The following is a 21,893-nucleotide window of genomic DNA, read 5'->3' as shown; positions in this document are numbered from 1 at the left end:
TTTTATGTCCCGCTTGTGTGCTCCCCCATGCTGAAACAAGATGCTTCGCCTCCCTCCATGAGCAGCAGACCAACGAGGTGCGAGATGCATGTATATCAGGGGATGGTAGGACTGATCCGGCCTGCAGGTGGTTCCATGTGGTTCTCTACTGCTAACACCAATATATAGAAGGATTCTGTGCCTCCTTCAGCTGGCAGAAACGCACAGAGTTGCTAGTTACCTTTTTTGTTGTTTAAGTTTATGCTTAATTGTACTGTTTCTGGCAAGATGTAGTGTTCAGGTGCAACCTTCTGTTAGACAAATGTGATTGTGAGGGTGAGGAGGCAATTCTGAACCTGTTGGAAACTCTGCTCTTCCTCTAATCTGCAGGTGTGTTGGAGACAGTGGGGTGGGTGTGCATTTCTGTGGCGGGCCCCTGTGTAAGAGAAATGCATGCAGATATGCATGAAGGTATTTTGACCTATGCTCTGAAATAGTTTTTGTGAGTTGTGAGTGTAACTACTGTTATGCTGACAATAGTCAGTTTCCTTGCAAGTCACTATTGATTAATGGTGAAAATAGTGTGTTAATACATTTGCATTTTTTTCTAGCTGGTGTTTGTTAGCTTAGACTAGGACCATAATCTCAGTTAGCTGTGATTCAGCCAAGAATATTCACACACACACACACACACACACACAAACAAAAAAAACAAGCACATAGGTCCTTATATCACATAACCCTTTTTTCCAGAAAGGCTGCATATGAAATTCTACATTCTGATTCTGATGCCCCTCCCCCACCCTCTGTCATTTCCATAACACTCATCAGAACTCCATCACTGGTTTGTGGCATTAAGTGTTCCTGCGGCCCTCTGGGAGTTGTAGGATTATTGCTTTTGGGTCCCCCTGAGGTACCATTGAGATTTTCGGGTCAAAGGTCGCCCTGAGGTATTTAAGTTCATGGGGTCCTGGGACACCCCCAGGGTGACGTGGACACATCTAAAGGGCCACAATTCAAAGAATACACAGTTACATGGTGTTGCATGTAACAGCTGTTTTCATCTCAGAATAACTGTGCTGGAGAAATTATGGATGGATGATAAAATAACCCCAAAAGGAGAGCTTCTTCTGTATCTTTCTGCATACAGTATTACATTAACACACAGAAGTGAATGGACTGAAAAGAGTAATGCTCCATTTATGTCATTTCATAACAACAGTGTGCTCTGTAATTGAGAATAACTCATAAAAGATTCAGCATCTCACAATAATGTAAATCCCTGCGCTACATTTGAAAGAATCCAGCGCATATAAGAAGCAAATTGTGTTGGACAAATGAGAGGGTAGTGAGGGGAGGGCAATGTTTATGGATGAGATACGATTTAAAAGATGCTTCTGTGGCTGACATATTTTCATTTCTGAAGCACTGATAATTACTTGCGTTTGGTTGAGGTGTAACATATAAATATATGTGTCTTCTTGCAGTGGGCCTTCTCTGTACTCCCTCAAAGGGTTCCAGACATGAGTGAGTTTTGCCAAGGAATGCCATTGTGAACTGGCAGCAGACAATTCTGTGAAGCCACGCCAAGCACCAGGCAGCCATTATCAATCATAGCCAGATAGCCACAGTGCACTCTGGTGTGCGGTCTAGGACTGCCCTGCTCCACCCAGACCAATCTGTTCACTCTGTGTGTGAGTGAGTGTGTGTGTGTGTGTGTGCACTATCAGCATCCTATTTGTCTCTCATCCTCTTTCTCTCTCTTGCTCCTTCTATCCTTTTCTTTTTTCCCCACTCCCTCCTTCCCTCTTTCTCTCTGTTTCTCTCTGACTGATTTACAGACCCTGACCAGGTAATGTGCGATTGGGACTTTAGCTTCAGCCAGCCAGAGGTCAAACAGTGACCTTAAACAGATGAGCAACCCTTGCTGTGAGCGTGGAGGTGAGCACTTTTGTCAATGAGCGCTTGTGCGGCAAACGCGACAACAAACACAGCTTTAAGGTCAGGGGTTTGAGGCGTGTGCCAGGGTTAAAGGGGTCAAGGGTCACAGAAACCACACCTGGCCTTTTCCGCTGAGGTCAGCTCTCTTGAGGAAAACAATGTTTTTGCTTTTCAGGCTCTTACAAGTTGTCCACACATGTCATGGCACTTCCCAGTCAGTCTTTTTAGATTCAGCTGACTTGCTGATTGTATGAATGAGTTAATAAGATGAAAAGTGGGGTTTGTTATCTGTCTGGTGTAGGACAAAGAGCAAATGTTAAGAACAGACATTTTTTTCCTATATGTCGAGGTCAGAGAGTGAAACAGCAGCTGCCGTGTATTCTCCTCTACTCAGCAGGATTAAGACATCAGACGTATGGAAAAAATCACAGTATAATAATTCTCCTTGACTTATATAACTACAGAGATGGTGCATGGAGAAGGTCAAATGAGGACAGCAAAGAAGATCATTTTGCATTACAATTTCCCAGCAAGATTCCTGTGGCTGTGGATCATAGTAAAATCTCACATTACCTTCAAAAGAACCGCAGTAGCATGATTAAAAGAAATCAAACCAAACTTCAACTTTTACAGACCCAAGCATGCATGGCACCAATGTCTGGACTTGCTTAGGTGGCTATGACCTGCACAGAGTGCATTTTACTTTCCTTTTTCCCGTAAAGGGTCGTGAACAGACAGATACGTACTGGTATGCAATAATACTTACTTGTTAGTGTGACCCGCCAACCTCCTCATCAGCATTTCCTAACTTGCACACCATACACTCACTCATAAACAGACATACAAACACACTACATTACATTATTGGCATTTTGTAGACACTCTTATCCAGAGCGACATCAATTACAGGTTTTTTACAATATTATCCGTTCATACAGCAGGATGTTTACTGAGGCAATTGTGGGTTAAGTAACTTGCCCAAGAGTACAGCAGCAGTACCCTCATGGGGAATTGAACCAGCAACCTTTCAGTTCTGGGTCCTGCTCCTTAACCACTGTTTTACGCTGCCACCCCATGCATACTTATGTTCCATGCATACACGCACGCACGCACGCACACACACACACACACACACACACACACACACACACACACACACACACACACACACACGGCTCTCCCCTCCCCAGATTGCTCATCCCCTGCTGGAAGCTAACCCCCATCGCACTGAATTCTGGGTAACTAAAACTGCACCCCATATCCCGTCCCTATGACATCAGCGACTCCGCATGCCCATGTTTGTGTAGCGTAATGCTCTTCCGCCCTGTATCGCCCTGTCCGCTGTTTACCCCCCGGGAGTCACGGCACGCTGGAATGTCTGGTCCCGGAGCGGGAGACGCCCACAGACGCGGATTAGCTCACGCTGTGTTGTTTCTGCTCCATATCTGTGATTCTTTTCCATTGTACGGGCTTACTCCATCCAACAGGAATGTTGCCATCAGCAGAGTCTGACATGTTATCTGCTGCTCGGCCCAGCTTGTCATTTGGACAGGACTGAGCCGCTGAGCTACTGAGCACATGTTTGGCTTAAAGGCAAACGTTTAAACGCTTCATTGTGCACTGCTGTGGGTGATTGATCATAGACATGTTATACATATATCTCAAGGAGAGACGTAACAACAAACCTGGATATTTCTAATCAGCAAACAGGTAAAAACTTGAGATCTGTGATGAAATGCACGGCAGCTGGTGACTTGTACACGCTCATGGACCATGTCTTAACTTTGGTTTGCACACACATGCATATATACACTTACATCTGCAGACATGCAAAAGCACAGGCACATGCACACACAGGCATGTACTTGTACTGTAAGATGCACACATAACTGTACAAACACACATATGGTCATGCGCGCACACACACACACACACACACATGCACGCACATACACCTGCCAGACTCCTCACTTTCTTATTTCACACAGCAAGACCCGGCTTTCAAGGTGACGAAGTACATTCTTTCCCACAAGCACTGTGTCAACTGCAAGATTTTCTGTAAACATTACAGTGCAAAAGTGTATTATTTTTTATTTTAAAATGAAATTAAATAAAATAAATAATAGAAAAACATGCAACATTATCAACTGCTGGTCAGAAACTGTCATGACATGAGTCTCATGAGGAGAAAAAGAAAATGTTGCGCACCACTACAAAGTACCACTAGATGGCACACATGCTAAGAAAACTCAGGGAAAGATATATAAACACGCGTTCGGCAACCCGCAGAAAATATTCAAATCCATATAGCCTAAATACAGCGATCCGGTGACCTACAAAAGATATACAGTCTTTGTTTACCAAACAGACGCACGTATAAACGTTGACCTACTTTTCATAACTTCCTGTTAAAATTGTGTTTTTATATTCCTGTTAGCTACCATCTTGACACCAAATCTTTGCTTTGAAAATGTAGCTGTTTGTTGCAAGGCTTATTTATATTTGTATTTATGCATTTATTTTTGACAGCAGAAAAGAACTTCTTAAGTTAACTTCTTAAATACTGTGGTGTTAAATTTTGGAAGGCTAATCTAAGTATTGAAAGTAGCTACTTTGCGCTGATATGAAGATGTCCTATTCAGTGTGCAGGACAAAACATATTTCACGTTTTTTGATCATTTTGTTTGTGGTTTCTCGTGAAACAAATGAACGTACCGGAATGACCTATTTATATTCGACATGTTATTAATAGCAGTTTTGTTTGTTTGCTTGTTTGCATTCAGTGAATTCGGCGTGGTCTCCGAGAAATACCATATAGGCAACAAGGAAACAGCATTGATCGGCATCAATTCATAGCCAACAGGAAGCTCGGTTTTATCTGGTTCCCTTTACGTCTGACAGTAAATCCCATCACTGATGGTTTTGTGGCCGCGAACGTGGGACAGCGTTCCCTGAACGTACATATCATTCTCTTCCTCGTGTGGCAGGCACTTCTGCAAAGTCATTTGGTTACACAAAGTGGACGGGACTGATAACACACAGAATAATTATGAGTTCCAGCTCCGTACTGACACGAGACACCTGGCTGTCGTCAGCATGCCGTCATTTCGGCGTGATCAAACCGGGCTCTTCGGTGAGAAGAGGTGTGCGCTTGCGAGGGTGTTTACGCTGAAGTCCTCAGCGCATTAATTCAAAATCAAATCCGGTGCTCGATTTACTGAGCTATGACGGTATCGTGCCGAAGCGAATTTACCAGGTGGCACACCTGCTACGTCATCCTGCTTTGCAAAGTCACGGTGATAGGGATCCCCAGATGTTTAAACTCGATATCACTTAAACTCGACATTATCATGGTGACTCACTGGTGACATGGTGACATGTTTACTGTTTATACTTTAAAGCCACCAAATAAATGTCATCGAATGGCATATTGCTTTGATACTATGTATAGCGACAGAGATTAGAGTTAAAAATGTCAACACGATGTAAATAGTGTCGATATAAATATGTACACAGCCTTATGCAAGTGGTGTGTAAATAAATGACGTCTACTAGCGCTTTAACGTGACAATAGAAAACTTTATTGCAGGGTTATTTGAGTGGACAGTAGCGGTAACGCAAAGAGCTTCAACATTTAATTTAAATAAGAGATGCATAGTTCAAAACACAACAGTAATTTTATACCTGCTAAATCAAAATAAACATACATACAGTATAACATTCAGTGCGGTGGTGGGTTTGGTAGTGTGCTGCAGAGATGGTCTCACAAACATAGGGGAGCGGGCTAAATTCCCTGCTGCACCACCTCAAAGCAAGGTACCCAACTAAGGTAAATGTTAAGATACACGAGAGGGCAATATGTACAAAATGTAATCAAAGCCTCCCTTTGTAGCACCGTCAACTAAGTAAATAAATAATGTGACATATATAGCATTATAACACATCTCATTTATGTACAAAGGCAGGTTGCTGCGTATTCAGTCTAAGGAAAGAAATAGTAGTTTTATGATAGTGATACTAATTTCAATCAGTACTTTAACAGACTTAAATAAGCAGAATGTGGTTGGAGGAAAGGATTGATGTGTAAAAGAGCGTTTAAAAATGTGTATAATTCAGTGAAACAGCTACTACAAATATAGATATGACACAATGAGAACTTTCCCCTTCCCCTTCTTGAAATTCGTATTGCTGCATTCTTGCTTGCACATATTCATAAAATCTCACAGTAGATTTACTTTCTCACAGCTTTTAAACTGGAGAGCGCTTTGGATCTGGCTCTGCAGGCCTAAACACCCAGATGAGGGAGGCCAGGCTTGTGGGGTCGTGTAGGCCGGGTTATGAGTCTGGGTGAAAAGTTCCCTCAGTTGCCTCAGAGGCACGGCGGTAAGCCAGGAAGGCACTTCGCCGGCGGCAGTGGTCAGGCTGTCGTACGTGACAACGTCCACCTTCACTGTCGCTGAGGCCTGGCGTTCCATCTGAGGACGAGCTACCCCGCGTTGGCCTCCAACGAGCCTGCCCAGGTGTTGGTTACATCCTTTTGACCAAAGGAGGACAGCCAGAGCATTGTGTGGCTCCGCTGGGAGTGCCTCCTTTTCCCATGCTTCACCTAAGTCGAAAAGTTTTACTGGCACTCCCACACTGAGGAGGAATTTCTCCAGGTCCCTGGCCTGGCAGGCTTGGCCGCTGTCATCCGCCACATGGAGGAGCGTGACGGCAGCCGGGGGACAGACCGCTGAAAAACATCAGTCCCTCTATCAGTCAAAGTATGTGTTCTCCTCCAGGACTCCTCATAATGTATTGGCTGTAAATAGACTTACCTGCGCTGTGTTGAACTGGATGGTAGCTTCCCCAGTTTTTTGGGCACCTCCTCTGATAAACTGAACACAAATTCACAGAAAGGTTAATCGAGCTCTGTCATATCGTCATGTCACGTCATCATGTGATCCCATCCCAGGCCAGCTATCCTAACTGCATCTGGGCTTCTGTCACGTATACCCCTCTTAAAGTCTTAGTTCGTGACATTCAAAATCAGAATCAGAATCAGACTTTATTGCTTTTACACACACACAAGGAATTTGTATGGTTCCAGTGTCTCTTGTACTGCTTTCATACAATGTCAAGGTGACAACAACAAATACCACCCGACAGTAGTGATACAACAAACAACAACAGTGGTGCAGGACACATACATGGAATAAGGATGGAAAGAATAAGGTATATAAAAATAAATATGAACAGCCACTGTACAATGAGTTAACAGCTACTGCACAGTAAGTTAAAGTGTACATGAGTGCAGGTTGTGGGTCTGTACAACTATTTGTTATAGACAACTATTGCACTGTGTTATACACCACCCTTCCAGCTCCAAGGTAGCCGGGACAGAACCTACCTGTCAGCATGATATTTCCCGCCAGCGCCACCACGATCACTGCGGTCACGCAGGCAACCGCCAGCAGCAGCAGCAGCCACTCAACCCGCTGGATGTCACTCAGAGCCTTGGCTAGAGGCCTGTCCGCTGTGGGAACAAAGGACCAACCGCACGGAAAAAGTGAGGGGGTAGGCTCAGCAGAACTTCCTCAGCAGCATTCTCAGACAGCCACGAAAATTACCCGCCCTCCGCTAATTTATATCAGTTGTAATAAGCAGTTATGTTAACAAATTGTTTTATGAATGATTCACGAATGCCATTATGAGGCGCTCATAATGGCACCATGTTCTGTGTGCTCACAATCGCAGCTAAAGGTACTTCATTCTACTCATTCACTACTCTTGCACACAGGTGTTCACTTCGGAAACATACAATTTCCTGAGCGGCCAGCGTTTGAGTGTAATTGGGGGTATTGTGGGTAAATGAGTGGGTTTGCAACCAAAAGTCTGCAGGTATATCCATATGAGCTGTACAGTTGTTTAACCTTGTTTCAAATTGACGTGCTTGTAAAATGTGGAAAACAGTAAAAAGAAGTTCATGAGGAACTGTCTGCCTCCTGACCTATCACCATGCTTTTGTTCTCCATGCCTCATATCCTCTGACAGCAATGTAGAAACTGCTACAAGTTACTTCACCAGCCTTTAGTTTCTTTTTACATCAGACAGAAAAGAATGGAAGAGACAGGTCTGTTTTACTTTTGCTTGTGAAGGACCAACAACATTCTGTAACATTAGGTTACCTAGGTGCTTAGCGGATGCCCTTATCCAGGGTAAATTACTCATCTCATTCATCCTATATATGTTATGGTTTTATACAGCTGGATCACTACTATGGCAATTTAGGCTTAACTGCCTTTTTCTAGTGTGTGGGTGTGAGAGAGAGACAGAGAGAGAGAAAGGAATGACATAAAAGGAAAATATGCAACTGAATGGATGCAGACTCAGAAAAGGGCCATGTATTTGTGTGATCACACAGTAACAAATACAATACAGGGCTACCCACAACTGGGGTATTGTGAACGATTTAAAATCTTAAAACTGAGGTTGACATGTGGCTGTACTCACAGCATTGGAAGTTGCACTGAAGAACAGAGGCTGAGAACTGCACACCAACCCTCCTCACCTACGAAAGGGAAAAACAGGGTCAGTGTTAATTTCAGAATGTCAGACCAGTTTTGCTGGAGCTCTAGCTTTTTGTCACCACACGTACCTGGATGCAGACATTAGGCTGGCATATGTCTGTGGTTAGGTTGACAGTTACAGGCTTCATCGTCTCCTTAAAGGCAGGAACAAGGCAAGAAAAATGAGTAACCACCCAAAATGATTTACTATTATTGATGCTATTATTTTACTCATGTATTGTTATACGTTTTGTATGAAGCATTGCATTTTATCTTTATTTGTAGACATGAATGGGTTCACTATATTTGCAAAAAAGCTTTTCTGCAAGTTCTTTGATTACTGCTTAAATTGAAGCATTTGTTTCTGGGTGTTCCTTAAAGGAATACCTTTATGCTATTCAAATTTAGTGTGAATATTACAACTGACTCATAAAAAGGCTTCATTCTCTCTCACATGAAAGGCATAGTTATCTGACTGATGGTTACCAGGGGGACTGAGGCGATGTCACGACACGTCAGGGGCTCACTGTTCTGGCACACCCCCAGTGAAAGCTTGGTTTTGATCCGAGATGTTAAGGCGACTTGCTGCTGACCTGCTGTCGTTGTCACCGTCAGACCCCATGCTGAAAGAGCATAGGTATTAGAACTGAACAGCGGCTGGGTTCTAAAGATACATCGTCCCCTCTGCACTCCTATCTGTTATATTCACGCTCCAAAGCAGAGTTTGCATACTGTCTTTCTACTTGTAAGGTGTTTCTGTAGGACATGAACTGTTTGTATGGAATAGTCTCTGTAAAGCATTGTGTGACAATTAATGCTTTTAAGAGCATGATATCAAATCCACTTTGACTTATTGACTGAATGAGCTGTATTCCACAAATGGCCACCACTGCTGTACTCTTGAGCCAGATATATACATTTTAATTGCTCTGGTAAATAGATAAAAAAAGATCAGGCTGTATGTATGGACAATGTCCGCTGTGTAAGGTACCTTAGATACAAGTGTCTGAAAAGCAAATTACATTTTCAGATACGATAATGCATACACATGACTTACCTGGGAGAGGCATGTCAGCAAAGGGACACTTAATCCAAGATCCTGCTTGAGTGGTGAACTGGGGAAAACCAAAACCTAGTCAATACTCCATACCAGTTGACAGGAGAACATTTCTCTGGGGACAGCAGTGTTAGTAGAGTAGTTAAGGACCTGCTGTTATGACCACAACATTTTTGAATTTGCATTTTCGAATTCCAGGGTTTGGTAGGCTGCCGTTTTACACTTTTTCCAGGTATTTAAGCTAAACTGAGAAAATATCCCCTCATATAAAATGCCCCGGCTAATGGTGTCTACCCACCAATTAAATAAGATCTGGAGTCTTTCACCAAAGTCACTCAGTCAGCTAATCAGACTGTGAGGAGTGCTAGCATTTCTAGGGCTGCTTCTTTTCCTCAGCTGCAGGCAGAAAGTAGTGGCAGTGTTTCAGCCATATGGCACAGCGTGGTGCTATTCTTACATTTGATCATTCTGGGTTATTAGGACAGGAAACATGAGCCTTTACAGGATGTAAATGGAAAAGGGAAGCAACAGGCAAATAATGAGGTGATCTTATCTCAGCAGGCATATATTTACCTTCACGCAGAGTGCTGGGTGTGGATCCACTTTAGCGTACATCACCTACGTCAGAAAGTAAATTAATAAAATGAAGAGGCGTGAGTGTGAAAAGTTAAAGACATTATTCAAAGTTCTGACTTTTTAGAAAGCACTAAATGAAAACAATGAACAACCAACCTTTGTCCTGCCCACAGTCTGAGTGGAGTTGACCAGATCTGCACAGATGTTGTCTCCCGCTCTCTGGCATAGCGTGATCACTGCTTCGACAGGACACGCCGGTTCCCATGACAACGCCTCCTCCTCAGGGTCAAAGGTCACCCCAGACCACAGTTCTTCGGTGCCTGAAGGGGGAGACATCGAATGTCATTTGAGTCTCTCACATCCTGTATTCTTAAATACTGCAGGGCACTTACACTCAAATTTCACTAAATATGTCAAAAGACCCACAAGATGCTCCAATCTGGGAGTGATGGAGCAGCTAGAAGAAAGTGACCAGTACCACTCTGTACTGCATCATTCATTTTTAGTGTACTGCTGTACAAGTGAAAAAATATGTTTTATCTATAGTAATATTAGTAGTATCAGTAGTAGCAGTACTAGTAATAGTACTAGTATTAGTGATCTTTAAAATATGTTAGATTCAATGATGTCTTACTATCAGTCATCTCTATACTTTTAGACCCTGACATACTTACGGTTTCTGAATGGACAGACTTGAACTCTGGGAGCATCAACCATGGAAGACCAACCCTGTGGAATGGCACCATTAGAACAGACACTGTTTCATCCATAGAAAAACAAAATATATTGTAATATATTTATAAATCTGTTGTTCAGCCCCAGAATGTATTGAAAGGGCATTTGAAATATATTAATGCAAAGCAGAATTATATTGCAATGTTCCAAAATGGCAATAATTTACATTATTACAATACATATTTTAGCTTTAAAAATATATTCTCTAAAATATATTCCCAGTATATAAGTATTTTTTGAAAAGGATGTCAGTGTTGATTTGCAGACTAAAAAGAGTATCACTTTGGTGGTCTTTCATACCTCGATGCACAGGCAGGGTAGTGGTCTAGGGAAGTGAAATGTTGTGTTCTTGAAGGGGTTCTCGCGTTTGATCTGTGGAAATAAAAATGCAAAAATCACAGGGAATGAATGAATGAATCATGTCCCTTTCAGGGATGAATTCTTTCCATTTCAGATTTGATTCATTCTTATCACATGCATGTTGCATAACTTGGGTGGTGTCTTGTTTTCATATCTGTTTAACAGTGTTAGTTAACACCATTCTACGGCCAAGAAAGAGTTTGCAACATGCTGTTTCATTGCAGGGAGGGGCCTTATCTCCCATCTTGTGAGATGAAAAAAACTTGTGTTGTAGGTCAGAGGTCAGGGAAAAGTCTTTGCCGCAGGTGTAACAAAAGCCTGACCCAGTTCTTCTCTGTTTATAAACTTCTGTTTGATTTCCTCAAATCACTGATAGTTCCTGGGGAGTCTTGTCATTGTCATTTTCACATACTGTGTAGTCCAACAGGGAACTGCAAGTCATTGCAAAGGTCAGTTGAAAATGGTCCAAGCCCTGCTGTTAAATAGGCTTTTCTATATAACAGAAACTTTTTTTTAAAGCCCTGCTTAAAATGAATGTTGCGATGAGCATAGATAATTTCATATGCACACTGATGGGATGCAATCTTGGGCTAGTTTATCAACGATAATTTGATTTATCATGAAATGTGTTTTAAAAGTCTAATGTAGACTGCCCGTTATTCTGGCTGGATGTGGTTGTTGCAGGTTTGGTTGCCAGGTCTGGGGGGAAACTTCAAAGGGAGCTCTGTCTCATCGGCGTGTACTCCGCTGTGACTCAGTCTGACCGGGACGTGCGCTGTGCAATGCGCACAGCCCGGCGAGGCTGACAGGAACACGCGCTGTGTCACTGGCGTGTTCCTTACTGCGTCTCACTCTCGAAGTGAACAAGCCCAGCGCGCCCGTCGCTCTGTTTCACCACAGAGTACTTTCCTGTGTTACGTTCGGATGTGAATGTGGGAACCGCCGTCTTGCCTCATCTTGTACTCTTCCACGAAGGGTGTAAATAGATACTTTATTTTAGTGTCCAAGGGGTGTGGATGGGGTGGTGTAGACGTATGTAGATGAATGTGAACGGCTGACGCGTTCTGTCTTACCAGTGTGTAGGCTTCATTCCCGCTGCAAATGCTCCATTTGTGACACAGTCTCAGGTGATAGTCTGTGTCCTCCAGCATGTCTGAAACGCTCACAGACATCTGCTGCCTCTCCATGTCCACCGCATAGGCTATCTTTCCAGCTGTCACAGAATGCAAAGGCAAAGTTTTAGGACCTTGAGGAGACGGCAGAGAAAAAGGCATAATCTACTGGAGTGCCAGTGGATGCCTATACGGTAACCTGTTACCTTCTACTCTGCAGCCTGCATGCTAACAAAGAATGGCAGTGCTCATTGTTTTCCTTACCCACTGCAAGTCTGGGCTCACACTAAATCTCCTGAGAGAGATTGTAAAGTGAAAAAAATCTGAGAAATATTTTTCAGAACAATATTTGACTCTGTCTACATTTGTACAAAAGTGGGAACATGACAGCTTCTGAAAAAAATAGATCAATTGAATCTGATGAGACTTACTGATACATTCTGGGACGTTGCTCCTCAGGTCTGCGTTGTCACAGCCTGGTACGAGACAGAAAAAAACACATTAGTTACAATCATCCACACAATCATCTGGAGTTTTATTCCAGAGTAATACTGATGACTGATTGCTGATGTGTTTGCAATCTTCTGCGTAGACCTCTAGGAATGTCTGTGTGGGTGGAAACACTGAATTGCTAGTATCCGGTATTCCCAGTAAATTCTGATTGTGCCTTTCATGTGATCATCAGGGATGACTCAAGATTACTAAACCTTATTGAATAAGGGTAGCAGATTTGCCGAGTTGTTTTCAGGTGAATTTTATTTGTTCAGTGTGTTTGATGGCATGCAGACACTTTTTGGGTCGCACTAACTGAGGACAAGACAAGCCAAGTTGATCCTAGTATGTATATGCTCACACACACACACGCTCTCTCTCTCTCTCTCTCTCTCACATCACCTTCAACACGGAATCTCTGAGTCCGGGATAAGTGGCAGTAGTTGGGGACAGTTTTCAGCATGACCTGTACATCCTGGCTGGGTCCCACATGAAAGCAATCAGTCTTCACTTCCACCTAGAAAGGGCAAACAGAAGTATGTTGATAGGTGTTCAAAGGTACATAGTGGTTTGTAAGACCATGTGCTGGTATGTAGCAGTGTCTAAAAACTTGCTTAAATAACTTTAGAGATGTGGATGTTTATTGGTGTTCAGGGGTATGTCATTAAGAAACTATGTAGAGCTATACATAGATGTGTATATATGTGGAACAGTAATAAATATGTGGATTTACATAATGGTGTCTAGTTATGGAAAGGTGTATTATTGTGTGTAAAGGTCATGAAGAAAGTTTGCAAAGCGACTGAACGATGCAAAGTAATTGCGTTTGCATGCATGTTTGTGTATGAGAGGCCCCTTGAGAAATAATTCATATTTGGTCTCACACGCAGCATCATAATCTCACATGTACACCACTATACTCTTATCTCTCATGGGGCCTCTCATATTTGTGTGTGTGTGTGTGTGTGTGTGTGTGTGTGTGTGAGTGTGTATGTTTGTGGAGTGACCATACAAGTGCAAGTAGTGTGTAGAGGTGGTATAGGTTTTCCCTTTGTACTGGTGAAATTAATCCAGGTGTGTATATATACTATGTAGAGGTTACTCTGGTATATCCAGGGGTGTGTATGAAGCAGTTGTAACAGGTGAATAACAAACAGAAAGCAAGCAACATGTAGTCATTTTATATTGATCCTGCACCTGTTTTGCATGATTAACTAGCCTGGCAGTTTAAATAGGGTTAACCTATTAAAAACAATTGATTGTAATTAAAACTGATATCTCATATCTTAAACAAAAAAATGATACCATATCTTGTAAGATTAATTATTTAATGCAAGGTGCACAGATATAAAGCACATAAAGCAAAAATAAGTGAAAAAATCAGCTGCTGATGCACGATATTCACTAAACTTAGTCAGTATGTCCAGATGTGTACAGTAAGTTTTACGGGGAAATACAGGTGGGTATGTAGGTTTACAGGTTGTACAGTTATGTTCAGCTGTCAGCGTGGATGCACAGGTGGTACAGGTACAGTATATGCCTGTGTGTACGGTGTGAAGGTCATACAGGTATATGTAGGTGTGTAGGTGTAGATAAATGTATACAAGTGAGTGCAAAGATTATATGTGCATGGAGAGGTCAGTACCTGCTGTCCAGCGAGCCTCTTTCTGGCTGCTTTCGGAAAGGTCACGACCCTGCAGCGCTCCAGCGTTCCGGCCGAGATGGTGCAGAAGGAGACGCCCTGGAGGTGTTCTGGGAAACATCAAAAATGACTAGTTACATTCCAGCTGCTTCAGGGAAGTTGCGCACTGAACGAGGTGTGATAAGATCAGGAAAATGACGGGAAAACAGGAAGCATCTGTTGTGAGTGACTGGAACCAGGGAGGGCACAACGTGGGTAGGTCGAGTTAAAGAGCTGGATTCCAGTTAATCAGATGCAGCTTTCCCTCGCAGGGCCACTCCGGACACAGCATGGGGCCAGGGACGTGACAAACAGCCCTTGCTCATTCGCTGACCAGAACTGGACTACAACCTTTTTCCAATTTCACATCAGAACTAATCCTCAGATTTATTACATGCATCAACAAAGTACAGCACCATCAGATCCTCATTGAAGAAAACATATATACGATAAAATGATAATATGTCATATAATATGTCATATAATATGATGCCAACAGTGAGTAACACTGATGAGATAAAGGACACATAACAATGGGACAGTATGTTTTCTGTGACTGTAAATTGTGAGTAAATTTAAGCATAGCGTCTAAAAAAAAAACCATATTACCATACTAATTTATTTTTCTTTTGTGCGATATGTTCAGAAAATTAAGTTAAAAATTAGAGTGTAAGGATAATTAAGTGCGCTAATGTTTAGACCATCGATAACTGTGATGCGTACCACTCATCTGGAGTGTGCTGGACACCTGGAGGTACAGAGAGCATTTCTGCTTCCTTTCACACTTCATCGCCGTGGAGATGGTCACATTTTGGAAAACGGTGCCGGTGAGAAGCGCTGACTCCCGTTTGCATGGAGCAAAGGATACTGGGATTGTCAGAGAACACAGGACAAAAGACCACCCATCAGTGGGACAACTGAACATATATACCCTTAACTGGGGGTGTTGATGTAGGAAGCTCTTCACCATGCGAGAACTCATACTATGGTTTGAGGTGTGGAGCATGACCATCTGTTGGTGTCCTGCTGTGTAGGAGCACATCTGTGGATGTTCAAATGTCAAAAAGCTGTACCTTTTGCATTCACCCCTGCATCTTTCATGGTTTGGTCTTATACTTTCTTTTTAATAATTAATATCAAGCCTTGTTTATTAGTTACTGTCATCATAAATCCTTCTCTAGCTGGCGTATTGTCTGCTCACTGGCTGGCTAGCCTCTTATGGTTTGTCTGCTTGGCAGCTCCCCCTGTGCATGGAACTTCCTGCATCTGACATTCTGCATCATGCGCCACCAAGCGGCAGAGGAAGCCTGCCTTTGGGGTCATTAAATCTAACCACTAATGAGCTTTGTCTTTGAGTGACCATGATAATAAACATTACATTTATGTGATCATTACACATCTTTATCGTTATCCTCTCACTTTGTGAAGTATCCATCTGTAATGTACATTTCATAACTTCCAAATGAGTTTGAAATAATTCTTGGAAGCAATATCAGTTTAGAGCAAAGCTGAGTCATTCTTTCCATTCTCTTCTCATGAATTGATAAGAACAGAACTACTAGAACTGTTGCTTTGCATTCAACAAGGCAAAATCTAAAGGTCTTTTCCCTGAAGCGCTTATTGTAGCTTTCCCCCTGGCTGCACAAAAAAAACATATACACTCACAGGTATGGTACAGGTTCATGTACGCCTAACAAAATAACACTCACTTTGGATTGCTAATGGAGTTGGAATGTTGTGAGAAAGGCATGTGTAAACTTTCTAAACTAGGTTCAGTTAACCGAATCCACACCTTATGTTTTGTATTTGTGTACTCACTTCACAATATACACGCACAAAGACCGCCCCCCCCACGCACACACGCACACATGCACACATAAACATAGACACACACACAAATGCACAAACACATACAGGTATATGAAGAAGACATACTCACAGTGGTTTTTGGCTTTGCAAGGGAGCCCCTGTTAGAAAAACACAAATAAAAGCAGTATTGGCATTAGCGACAGTCATGCCATGTCGGGTCATCATTACACATTGTCACAAGATGGATACAAAAGTGAAACGTGCACAGATATCCCCCGCTACGCCTTGCCTCCAGCCGAATGAGTTGTGAAACTGATAGAGGAAATGGCTATTGGGGAGAGAAGCAGGGGTTTCCCAGTCACCCATAATGGGAATACTTCCTTCTTCGGCTCGTCAGCAGGCTGAGTGCTTTTGCATCAGTTCGATTACATGTCCCCTTGCCAAAAGGTTTTTGCATCTTTCTTTATCTGGCACTCTGTCAAGCTGGTGCTCTGTCCCTCTCTCCCTTTCCGGGCCCCTGCCCTCCCGGTAAACCGGTATTTCACCCAGGTTCCTCGCTTGGCTGTCTGCCACCAGGAGGAAATGCCTACGCTCTGCTGTGTAGAGCTCTGCTGAGGACTTCTCTGAGGAATAAGGATTCCCTCCCTCCCTGCTGCTCCCATGACTCACATGGTCACATTTATTGGTTGTTAATGAAAAAAAAACACAAGCAAAAAGCCTCGTGGCTATAGCAGGAAGAAAAAGTGAGCAGTGCTATAAATAAACAGCTCTTGCTGAATACTCTCAATGCATACAAAAATGTGTTCCTTGTTCACAACAAAGGAAAAACTGAATATCATGGTAAATTCCACATCAAAGTAATATATGTCAAAATTTGACTATTTTAAGCTGTAAGTTCAGAGAACTGATATGAAGTCACTCCGATAATGTAACAAGTCAAATGCATTGTAAACTGAATAGGTGAGACTCCTGCACATGCACTTGTTATTTAGTCTCAGTCTTAACACAGATCAGGAGCGGCACATTTCTCAATGCTTGCGTTAGAGCAGTGAGTCAGGGAGAGCCTCTCACACCTGTACAGGTGCACCTCTCTGGAAACCTGCTTGGAAGGGTTTAACCCACCTTCATTACCATAGAAAGGGAATTTCATTGCCCTGACAAAAATGATATTGTATCATTATAAATTAGTTGTACTAGTACTAATAGAAACATTAAAAATAATAGTAGCACAGGTGGTGTTATTGATTATAGCAGGATGATGAAAACGAAAAAGAATTACAAAAAATAACAATAATAACAACACAACGACAACAACAATGATAATAACAGTAACAGTGATATTAATAATAATGATAGTCGTCATCATCATGACAACTATTACTATTACAACTATTATTATGTACTATCAGAAGCATAACATTAAAAGAATGCTCAGTTATTGCTAGTCATATTTATTGTGATATAAAATAACAATTATTATTTTTGTTATTGCCTTCATCATTCAAATCAGTATGATACCTGAGAGCAGTGTGTCCCACACTCCTGCATCGTCCGGATCAGGTCCTTTTGGGCCAGAGCCCCAGACACTACGAGGACCAGTAACAGAGCAGACCTCATCTTCCCCTAGTGGTTGATCCGCGGGCCGGTGCCTGGTTCCGACGCTGCTGTAAGCACAGTTCTGACACAGTGCGGTCTGGTCTGGTCTGCGGTTCTCAGCCTTGCTTGAGGATTGCAAGCAGTGACCCACAGAGCTCCCAAGAGGTAGGGACTTGGGTTTTAATAGCGGTGTAGTTCCCGCCCCCGGAACTGCCTCTCTCTCTCTTTGAATGAAGGTGCTGTTTCTCCAGGACGGAATATCATCAGAGTACGAAACTCAACCCTCCATCTATGGGCAAGAGCTCCAGCACCCCAGCCCAAAAGGTCCAGAGCCCCAGTACAGGCCCAGACACATTGCTATTGCAGTTTTGTTGTGGCACTGTACTGTTTTGCTGCTCAACATTTCAGGCAGACAGGTACTGAGGTACAGGGGGCCTAATATTGGCCTGTATGAGACTTGATTACTACTGACTCCATGAGCTTAATTTTCAGTTATAAGACACAGTAACAACAGAAATAATTAATTTCATGTGTACATGTGGTGAGCCACAAAGTGATTAATAATTCCTAAACACAATAATTTGTGCTAACTCACAAAAACTAACCCCTCTACTAGAATTCTTTCTGTTTTATTAAAAGTCAAACTGTTAGCAATATAATGGAATGCTGGAACCTTAGAAGTTGGAGCATAATTTTTAATGGGAAGGTTTATAGGTGATATAGCATGTCATAGGATTTGTAAAAAATAAAAAACCAAAGTATTATTTGGTGCTTGTTTAGAACCAGTTAATAAAGATAAAAACACACTCTGTATTGTTCAGCTAAGGAACTTACAGATAATAATTAAATTAATTTAATTTTTGACAAGTCTTTTTGGAGAAGATAAATTAAAGGAGTACAGAAACCATATTGTTTCACCATTTAAGGCTGAACTTTTGGCTGAGAGAGAGATAAGCTTTATTGGCATTTGAACACTGAACCTTTTCTTCACTGAACCTTTCTTTGAGCAAACAATTCTAGGTTCAGTTTTACTGAGAATCTAATGATGGAATAGAGAACTTTGTAAAGAGCCTTTTTAATAGGTTTCCTCTTATCTGATCCTGTTTTTGAATGCCACCATAACAACTGGCTGTAATCTGTCAGATGAACAGGGCCTTGTTCAAACATACTGCCATAAAGAGAAAAAAAGGCTCAATGAGTGTGAACCTGGTAGTATTTTATTAGATTAGATTAGATTCAACTTTAATGTCATTGTGCAGAGTACAGGTACAAAGCGAATGAAATGCATTACTTTTTCATGTTTGTTAAACACAGATGGCAAAAAATAAGAAACTGCTGCCAGGGTTCTGGGGTCTGTGCTTTATACCTCAGCTTTCATCTTTTTGTGTATGTGTATGTATTCATGCCTGTGTGTATATGTGTGTTTGATCACATGTATGTGCATGTGTTTATGGGCATGAGAATGGTGAAGGTTTAAAATGAAATGCATATAATTAAATTCAAATTCAAATACATATAATGTAATTTCTGTCATGTAAATGCTTTTCTTTTCCAGTTATGTTCTGGGGTTGTATTTTATAATTACATTAATTACAACTATTAATTAATCATTTAAATGTAAACACATGTAATCTTTTATACAAGAATAATTCATACTAATATCCTGTTTCCTAATGTATGAACATCACCATCCTTACATGTAATTGGTTTGGCAAGATACAGCCGCTGTTTCCCCACATCTTAAGCTTGAAAGATGTCAATTCTGACTAATTCCTGTAAAGCATGGTGCAGAAAACCACTAAGAGGGACCAACCAAAAGCATTTTGACTTTTGCAACAGTTCACCAAAAAAAAAAAAATTCCACTGAATTCCGGAATAAGGCAGAATTTTTGATGAGTGAACAGTGGAAGGAAGCCGTGGTAAGCATGCACAAGTGGCAGACAGAACAGAAGTGTGTTACAGTAAATTAAGGGTATTTTGGCATATAGAAAAGCATCTTCACATGCTTCAGTCTGTGTGTCTGCAGATCAGAGAGATCAGAGAGAAACTATACTGGCAAAACCTGATTTCACTGGCTAAAACCTGAAGTCACCTCATACAGGGGCCGGGTAACAGGTGCATCAGAGGACTTGGGACACGACGTTCATATCAACAATGCTACAATTTAGCAATTAGAAACTTTTGTATTTGTAAATTTGTATTTCTATATATTCTGCATAGAGTGGGATGATTTTAAATCTAAATGGATTGACTTTAATATTCAAAAGAGAACTTAAAAGAAATTTTAGTACAGTTAGCAGATTTGTAAATATTTATATGCCCTCACAAGCTGAAATGATGTTGATTAGTATGCCTTGTGTACTAAGAGATCTGCCTTTATATGATTGTGCATTAGTAACAATGTCTGAGTACTACTGGGACACCAATCGCTCTTGTACTCTGAAAGAAGAGACAGGTTTGTTATTAGTGTTTAACAGGTAGCTCACACTTACCACAAACAGCTCATTAAGGGTGACATGGGATGTGAACTGGGTGGTAGATCTTTAGGACCATGGCTGGAGACCACAGGTGTCAAGTTATCTGGTGTGTTTACCCTTGGTTCCCCTACTTACAGTATGTATACTTGTCCACAAAGTTTAAATTCTCCAAATGGTATTTCTTACCTTTGTATTCATTAAAGAAATAGACTCTGTTTTATCTATGGTTTATAATCCAATAATCAATTCATAATTTATTGAGTTGATTATTCCTCATTGGGCGTAATTGCTCTGTGTTATGTTGAAATGCTTAGCTGTGTAAGTTATGAGAGTGGATGTTTTACTGTTTCTGTTGTGCAAATACTCCATCTAGTGGGAACACCGGAGCATTACACTGTAAGTAGCAACATTTTTCCGGTGTGTGATATCGATTTATTACTACAAATAATGCAATAGCAAGACTTTGTATATACTGCTCATAGGATTAAAAAACTGTAAAAAAGTGATTATTATTAAAATTGTCACAATAATATAATGATTATATAAGTGTGAGTGTGAGAATTGTTTTACTTTGAACCAGCTTTGCATTAAAACCGGCAAAATTTAACATCAAGTATCTCAGCCGATTCATCCAAATTTTTGCCAAAATTTTATACACCAATTTCACTAGACCCTGACTGCCCATCTCACACCACTACTTTTTCCCAGGCAGCCCACTATTAAGCCCCCTCCCCAAGCATTCTTCCATTTACCTAGGCAAAGCAACAAGGGGCAACTGGTCACCCTCACAGACATTGAGCCAACAGTGTCCCTGCCCACCACACACACTTTAGGATTTATGGGTTTAATATGGGTTTAATATGAGCTTGATCATATTTATCTATTATGTGTGTGGTACATTTTTAAAATTGTTCTAAGTCCCAGCAATGATTTGAGGAGAAGCTCATGAATAATCTTCTTATCACTAGAGGGCAGTATTTCCAAATTTCTTTATAGCCACTGAGAATCATCACAGGTAGAATCGGTCAACAATCTCCATGACCAGGGGTTAAAAAAAAGTAAAGAAAACACCCAAAGTAGTCTACAAACACCTACATAAATTACTTGTGGAATTACTAAACTGGAGAAAAACCAAGAACCAAATATTCTTACAGGTTCCTGGAAGGGCAAGTTTTTGCAGCCAAGCTTCTATGTGGCAGCTGGCTCTATACTGCAAACTTTAAGTGTAAATAGATTCTGCCTCCCAGCGCTCACCATGGATACATTTCAGTCATTTTCACATAATGGTTGTGATTAAGCATAGGGTGGGGTGCTCTGATTCTGATTGGTTTGCTGGAGGCAGAAAGTAAGCCAACCCAGACCAGGGATGGCTACGGCCTTACAGCCCTACAGGCTGCACTCAAAGATCCTGTATTATTTTACAAGGTGTCTGACACTTAACACATTTCCTTGTTTTGTGGGGTTTATGGGAAGTATACCTGCACACTTTGAGTCTGTCTGTAACAAAGGAAGTGAAGGAGGCAGGGACTT

The 21,893-nt window shown here is 41.6% G+C and overlaps 2 protein-coding genes across 2 annotated transcripts; both read right to left on the bottom strand.

Annotated features, from left to right (window-relative positions):
- Positions 1 to 6,021: 6,021 nt before the first annotated feature.
- LOC118770702 lies at positions 6,022 to 8,571 on the bottom strand. Its single transcript, XM_036518470.1, has 5 exons — positions 8,554 to 8,571; positions 8,413 to 8,470; positions 7,310 to 7,435; positions 6,738 to 6,797; positions 6,022 to 6,652 (listed from the first exon to the last, which is right to left on the bottom strand). The coding sequence occupies exons 1-5, from the start codon at positions 8,569 to 8,571 to the stop codon at positions 6,141 to 6,143; spliced, it is 774 nt and encodes a 257-aa protein (XP_036374363.1). The 3' UTR covers positions 6,022 to 6,140.
- A 1,490-nt stretch (positions 8,572 to 10,061) lies between these two features.
- On the bottom strand, positions 10,062 to 13,264 carry LOC118770083 (putative interleukin-17 receptor E-like). Its single transcript, XM_036517506.1, has 7 exons — positions 13,203 to 13,264; positions 12,740 to 12,784; positions 12,270 to 12,409; positions 11,137 to 11,208; positions 10,776 to 10,830; positions 10,258 to 10,421; positions 10,062 to 10,143 (listed from the first exon to the last, which is right to left on the bottom strand). Exons 1-7 carry the CDS (start codon positions 13,261 to 13,263, stop codon positions 10,075 to 10,077), a joined length of 606 nt encoding a protein of 201 aa, XP_036373399.1. The 5' UTR covers position 13,264; the 3' UTR covers positions 10,062 to 10,074.
- Positions 13,265 to 21,893: the final 8,629 nt, after the last annotated feature.

This window comes from Megalops cyprinoides, chromosome 23 (assembly GCF_013368585.1).
Source record: "Megalops cyprinoides isolate fMegCyp1 chromosome 23, fMegCyp1.pri, whole genome shotgun sequence".
NCBI classification, from domain to species: Eukaryota; Metazoa; Chordata; class Actinopteri; order Elopiformes; family Megalopidae; genus Megalops; species Megalops cyprinoides.
The sequence above is the reverse complement of the archived record's forward strand: the minus strand, read 5'-3'. Positions and strand labels throughout refer to the sequence as shown.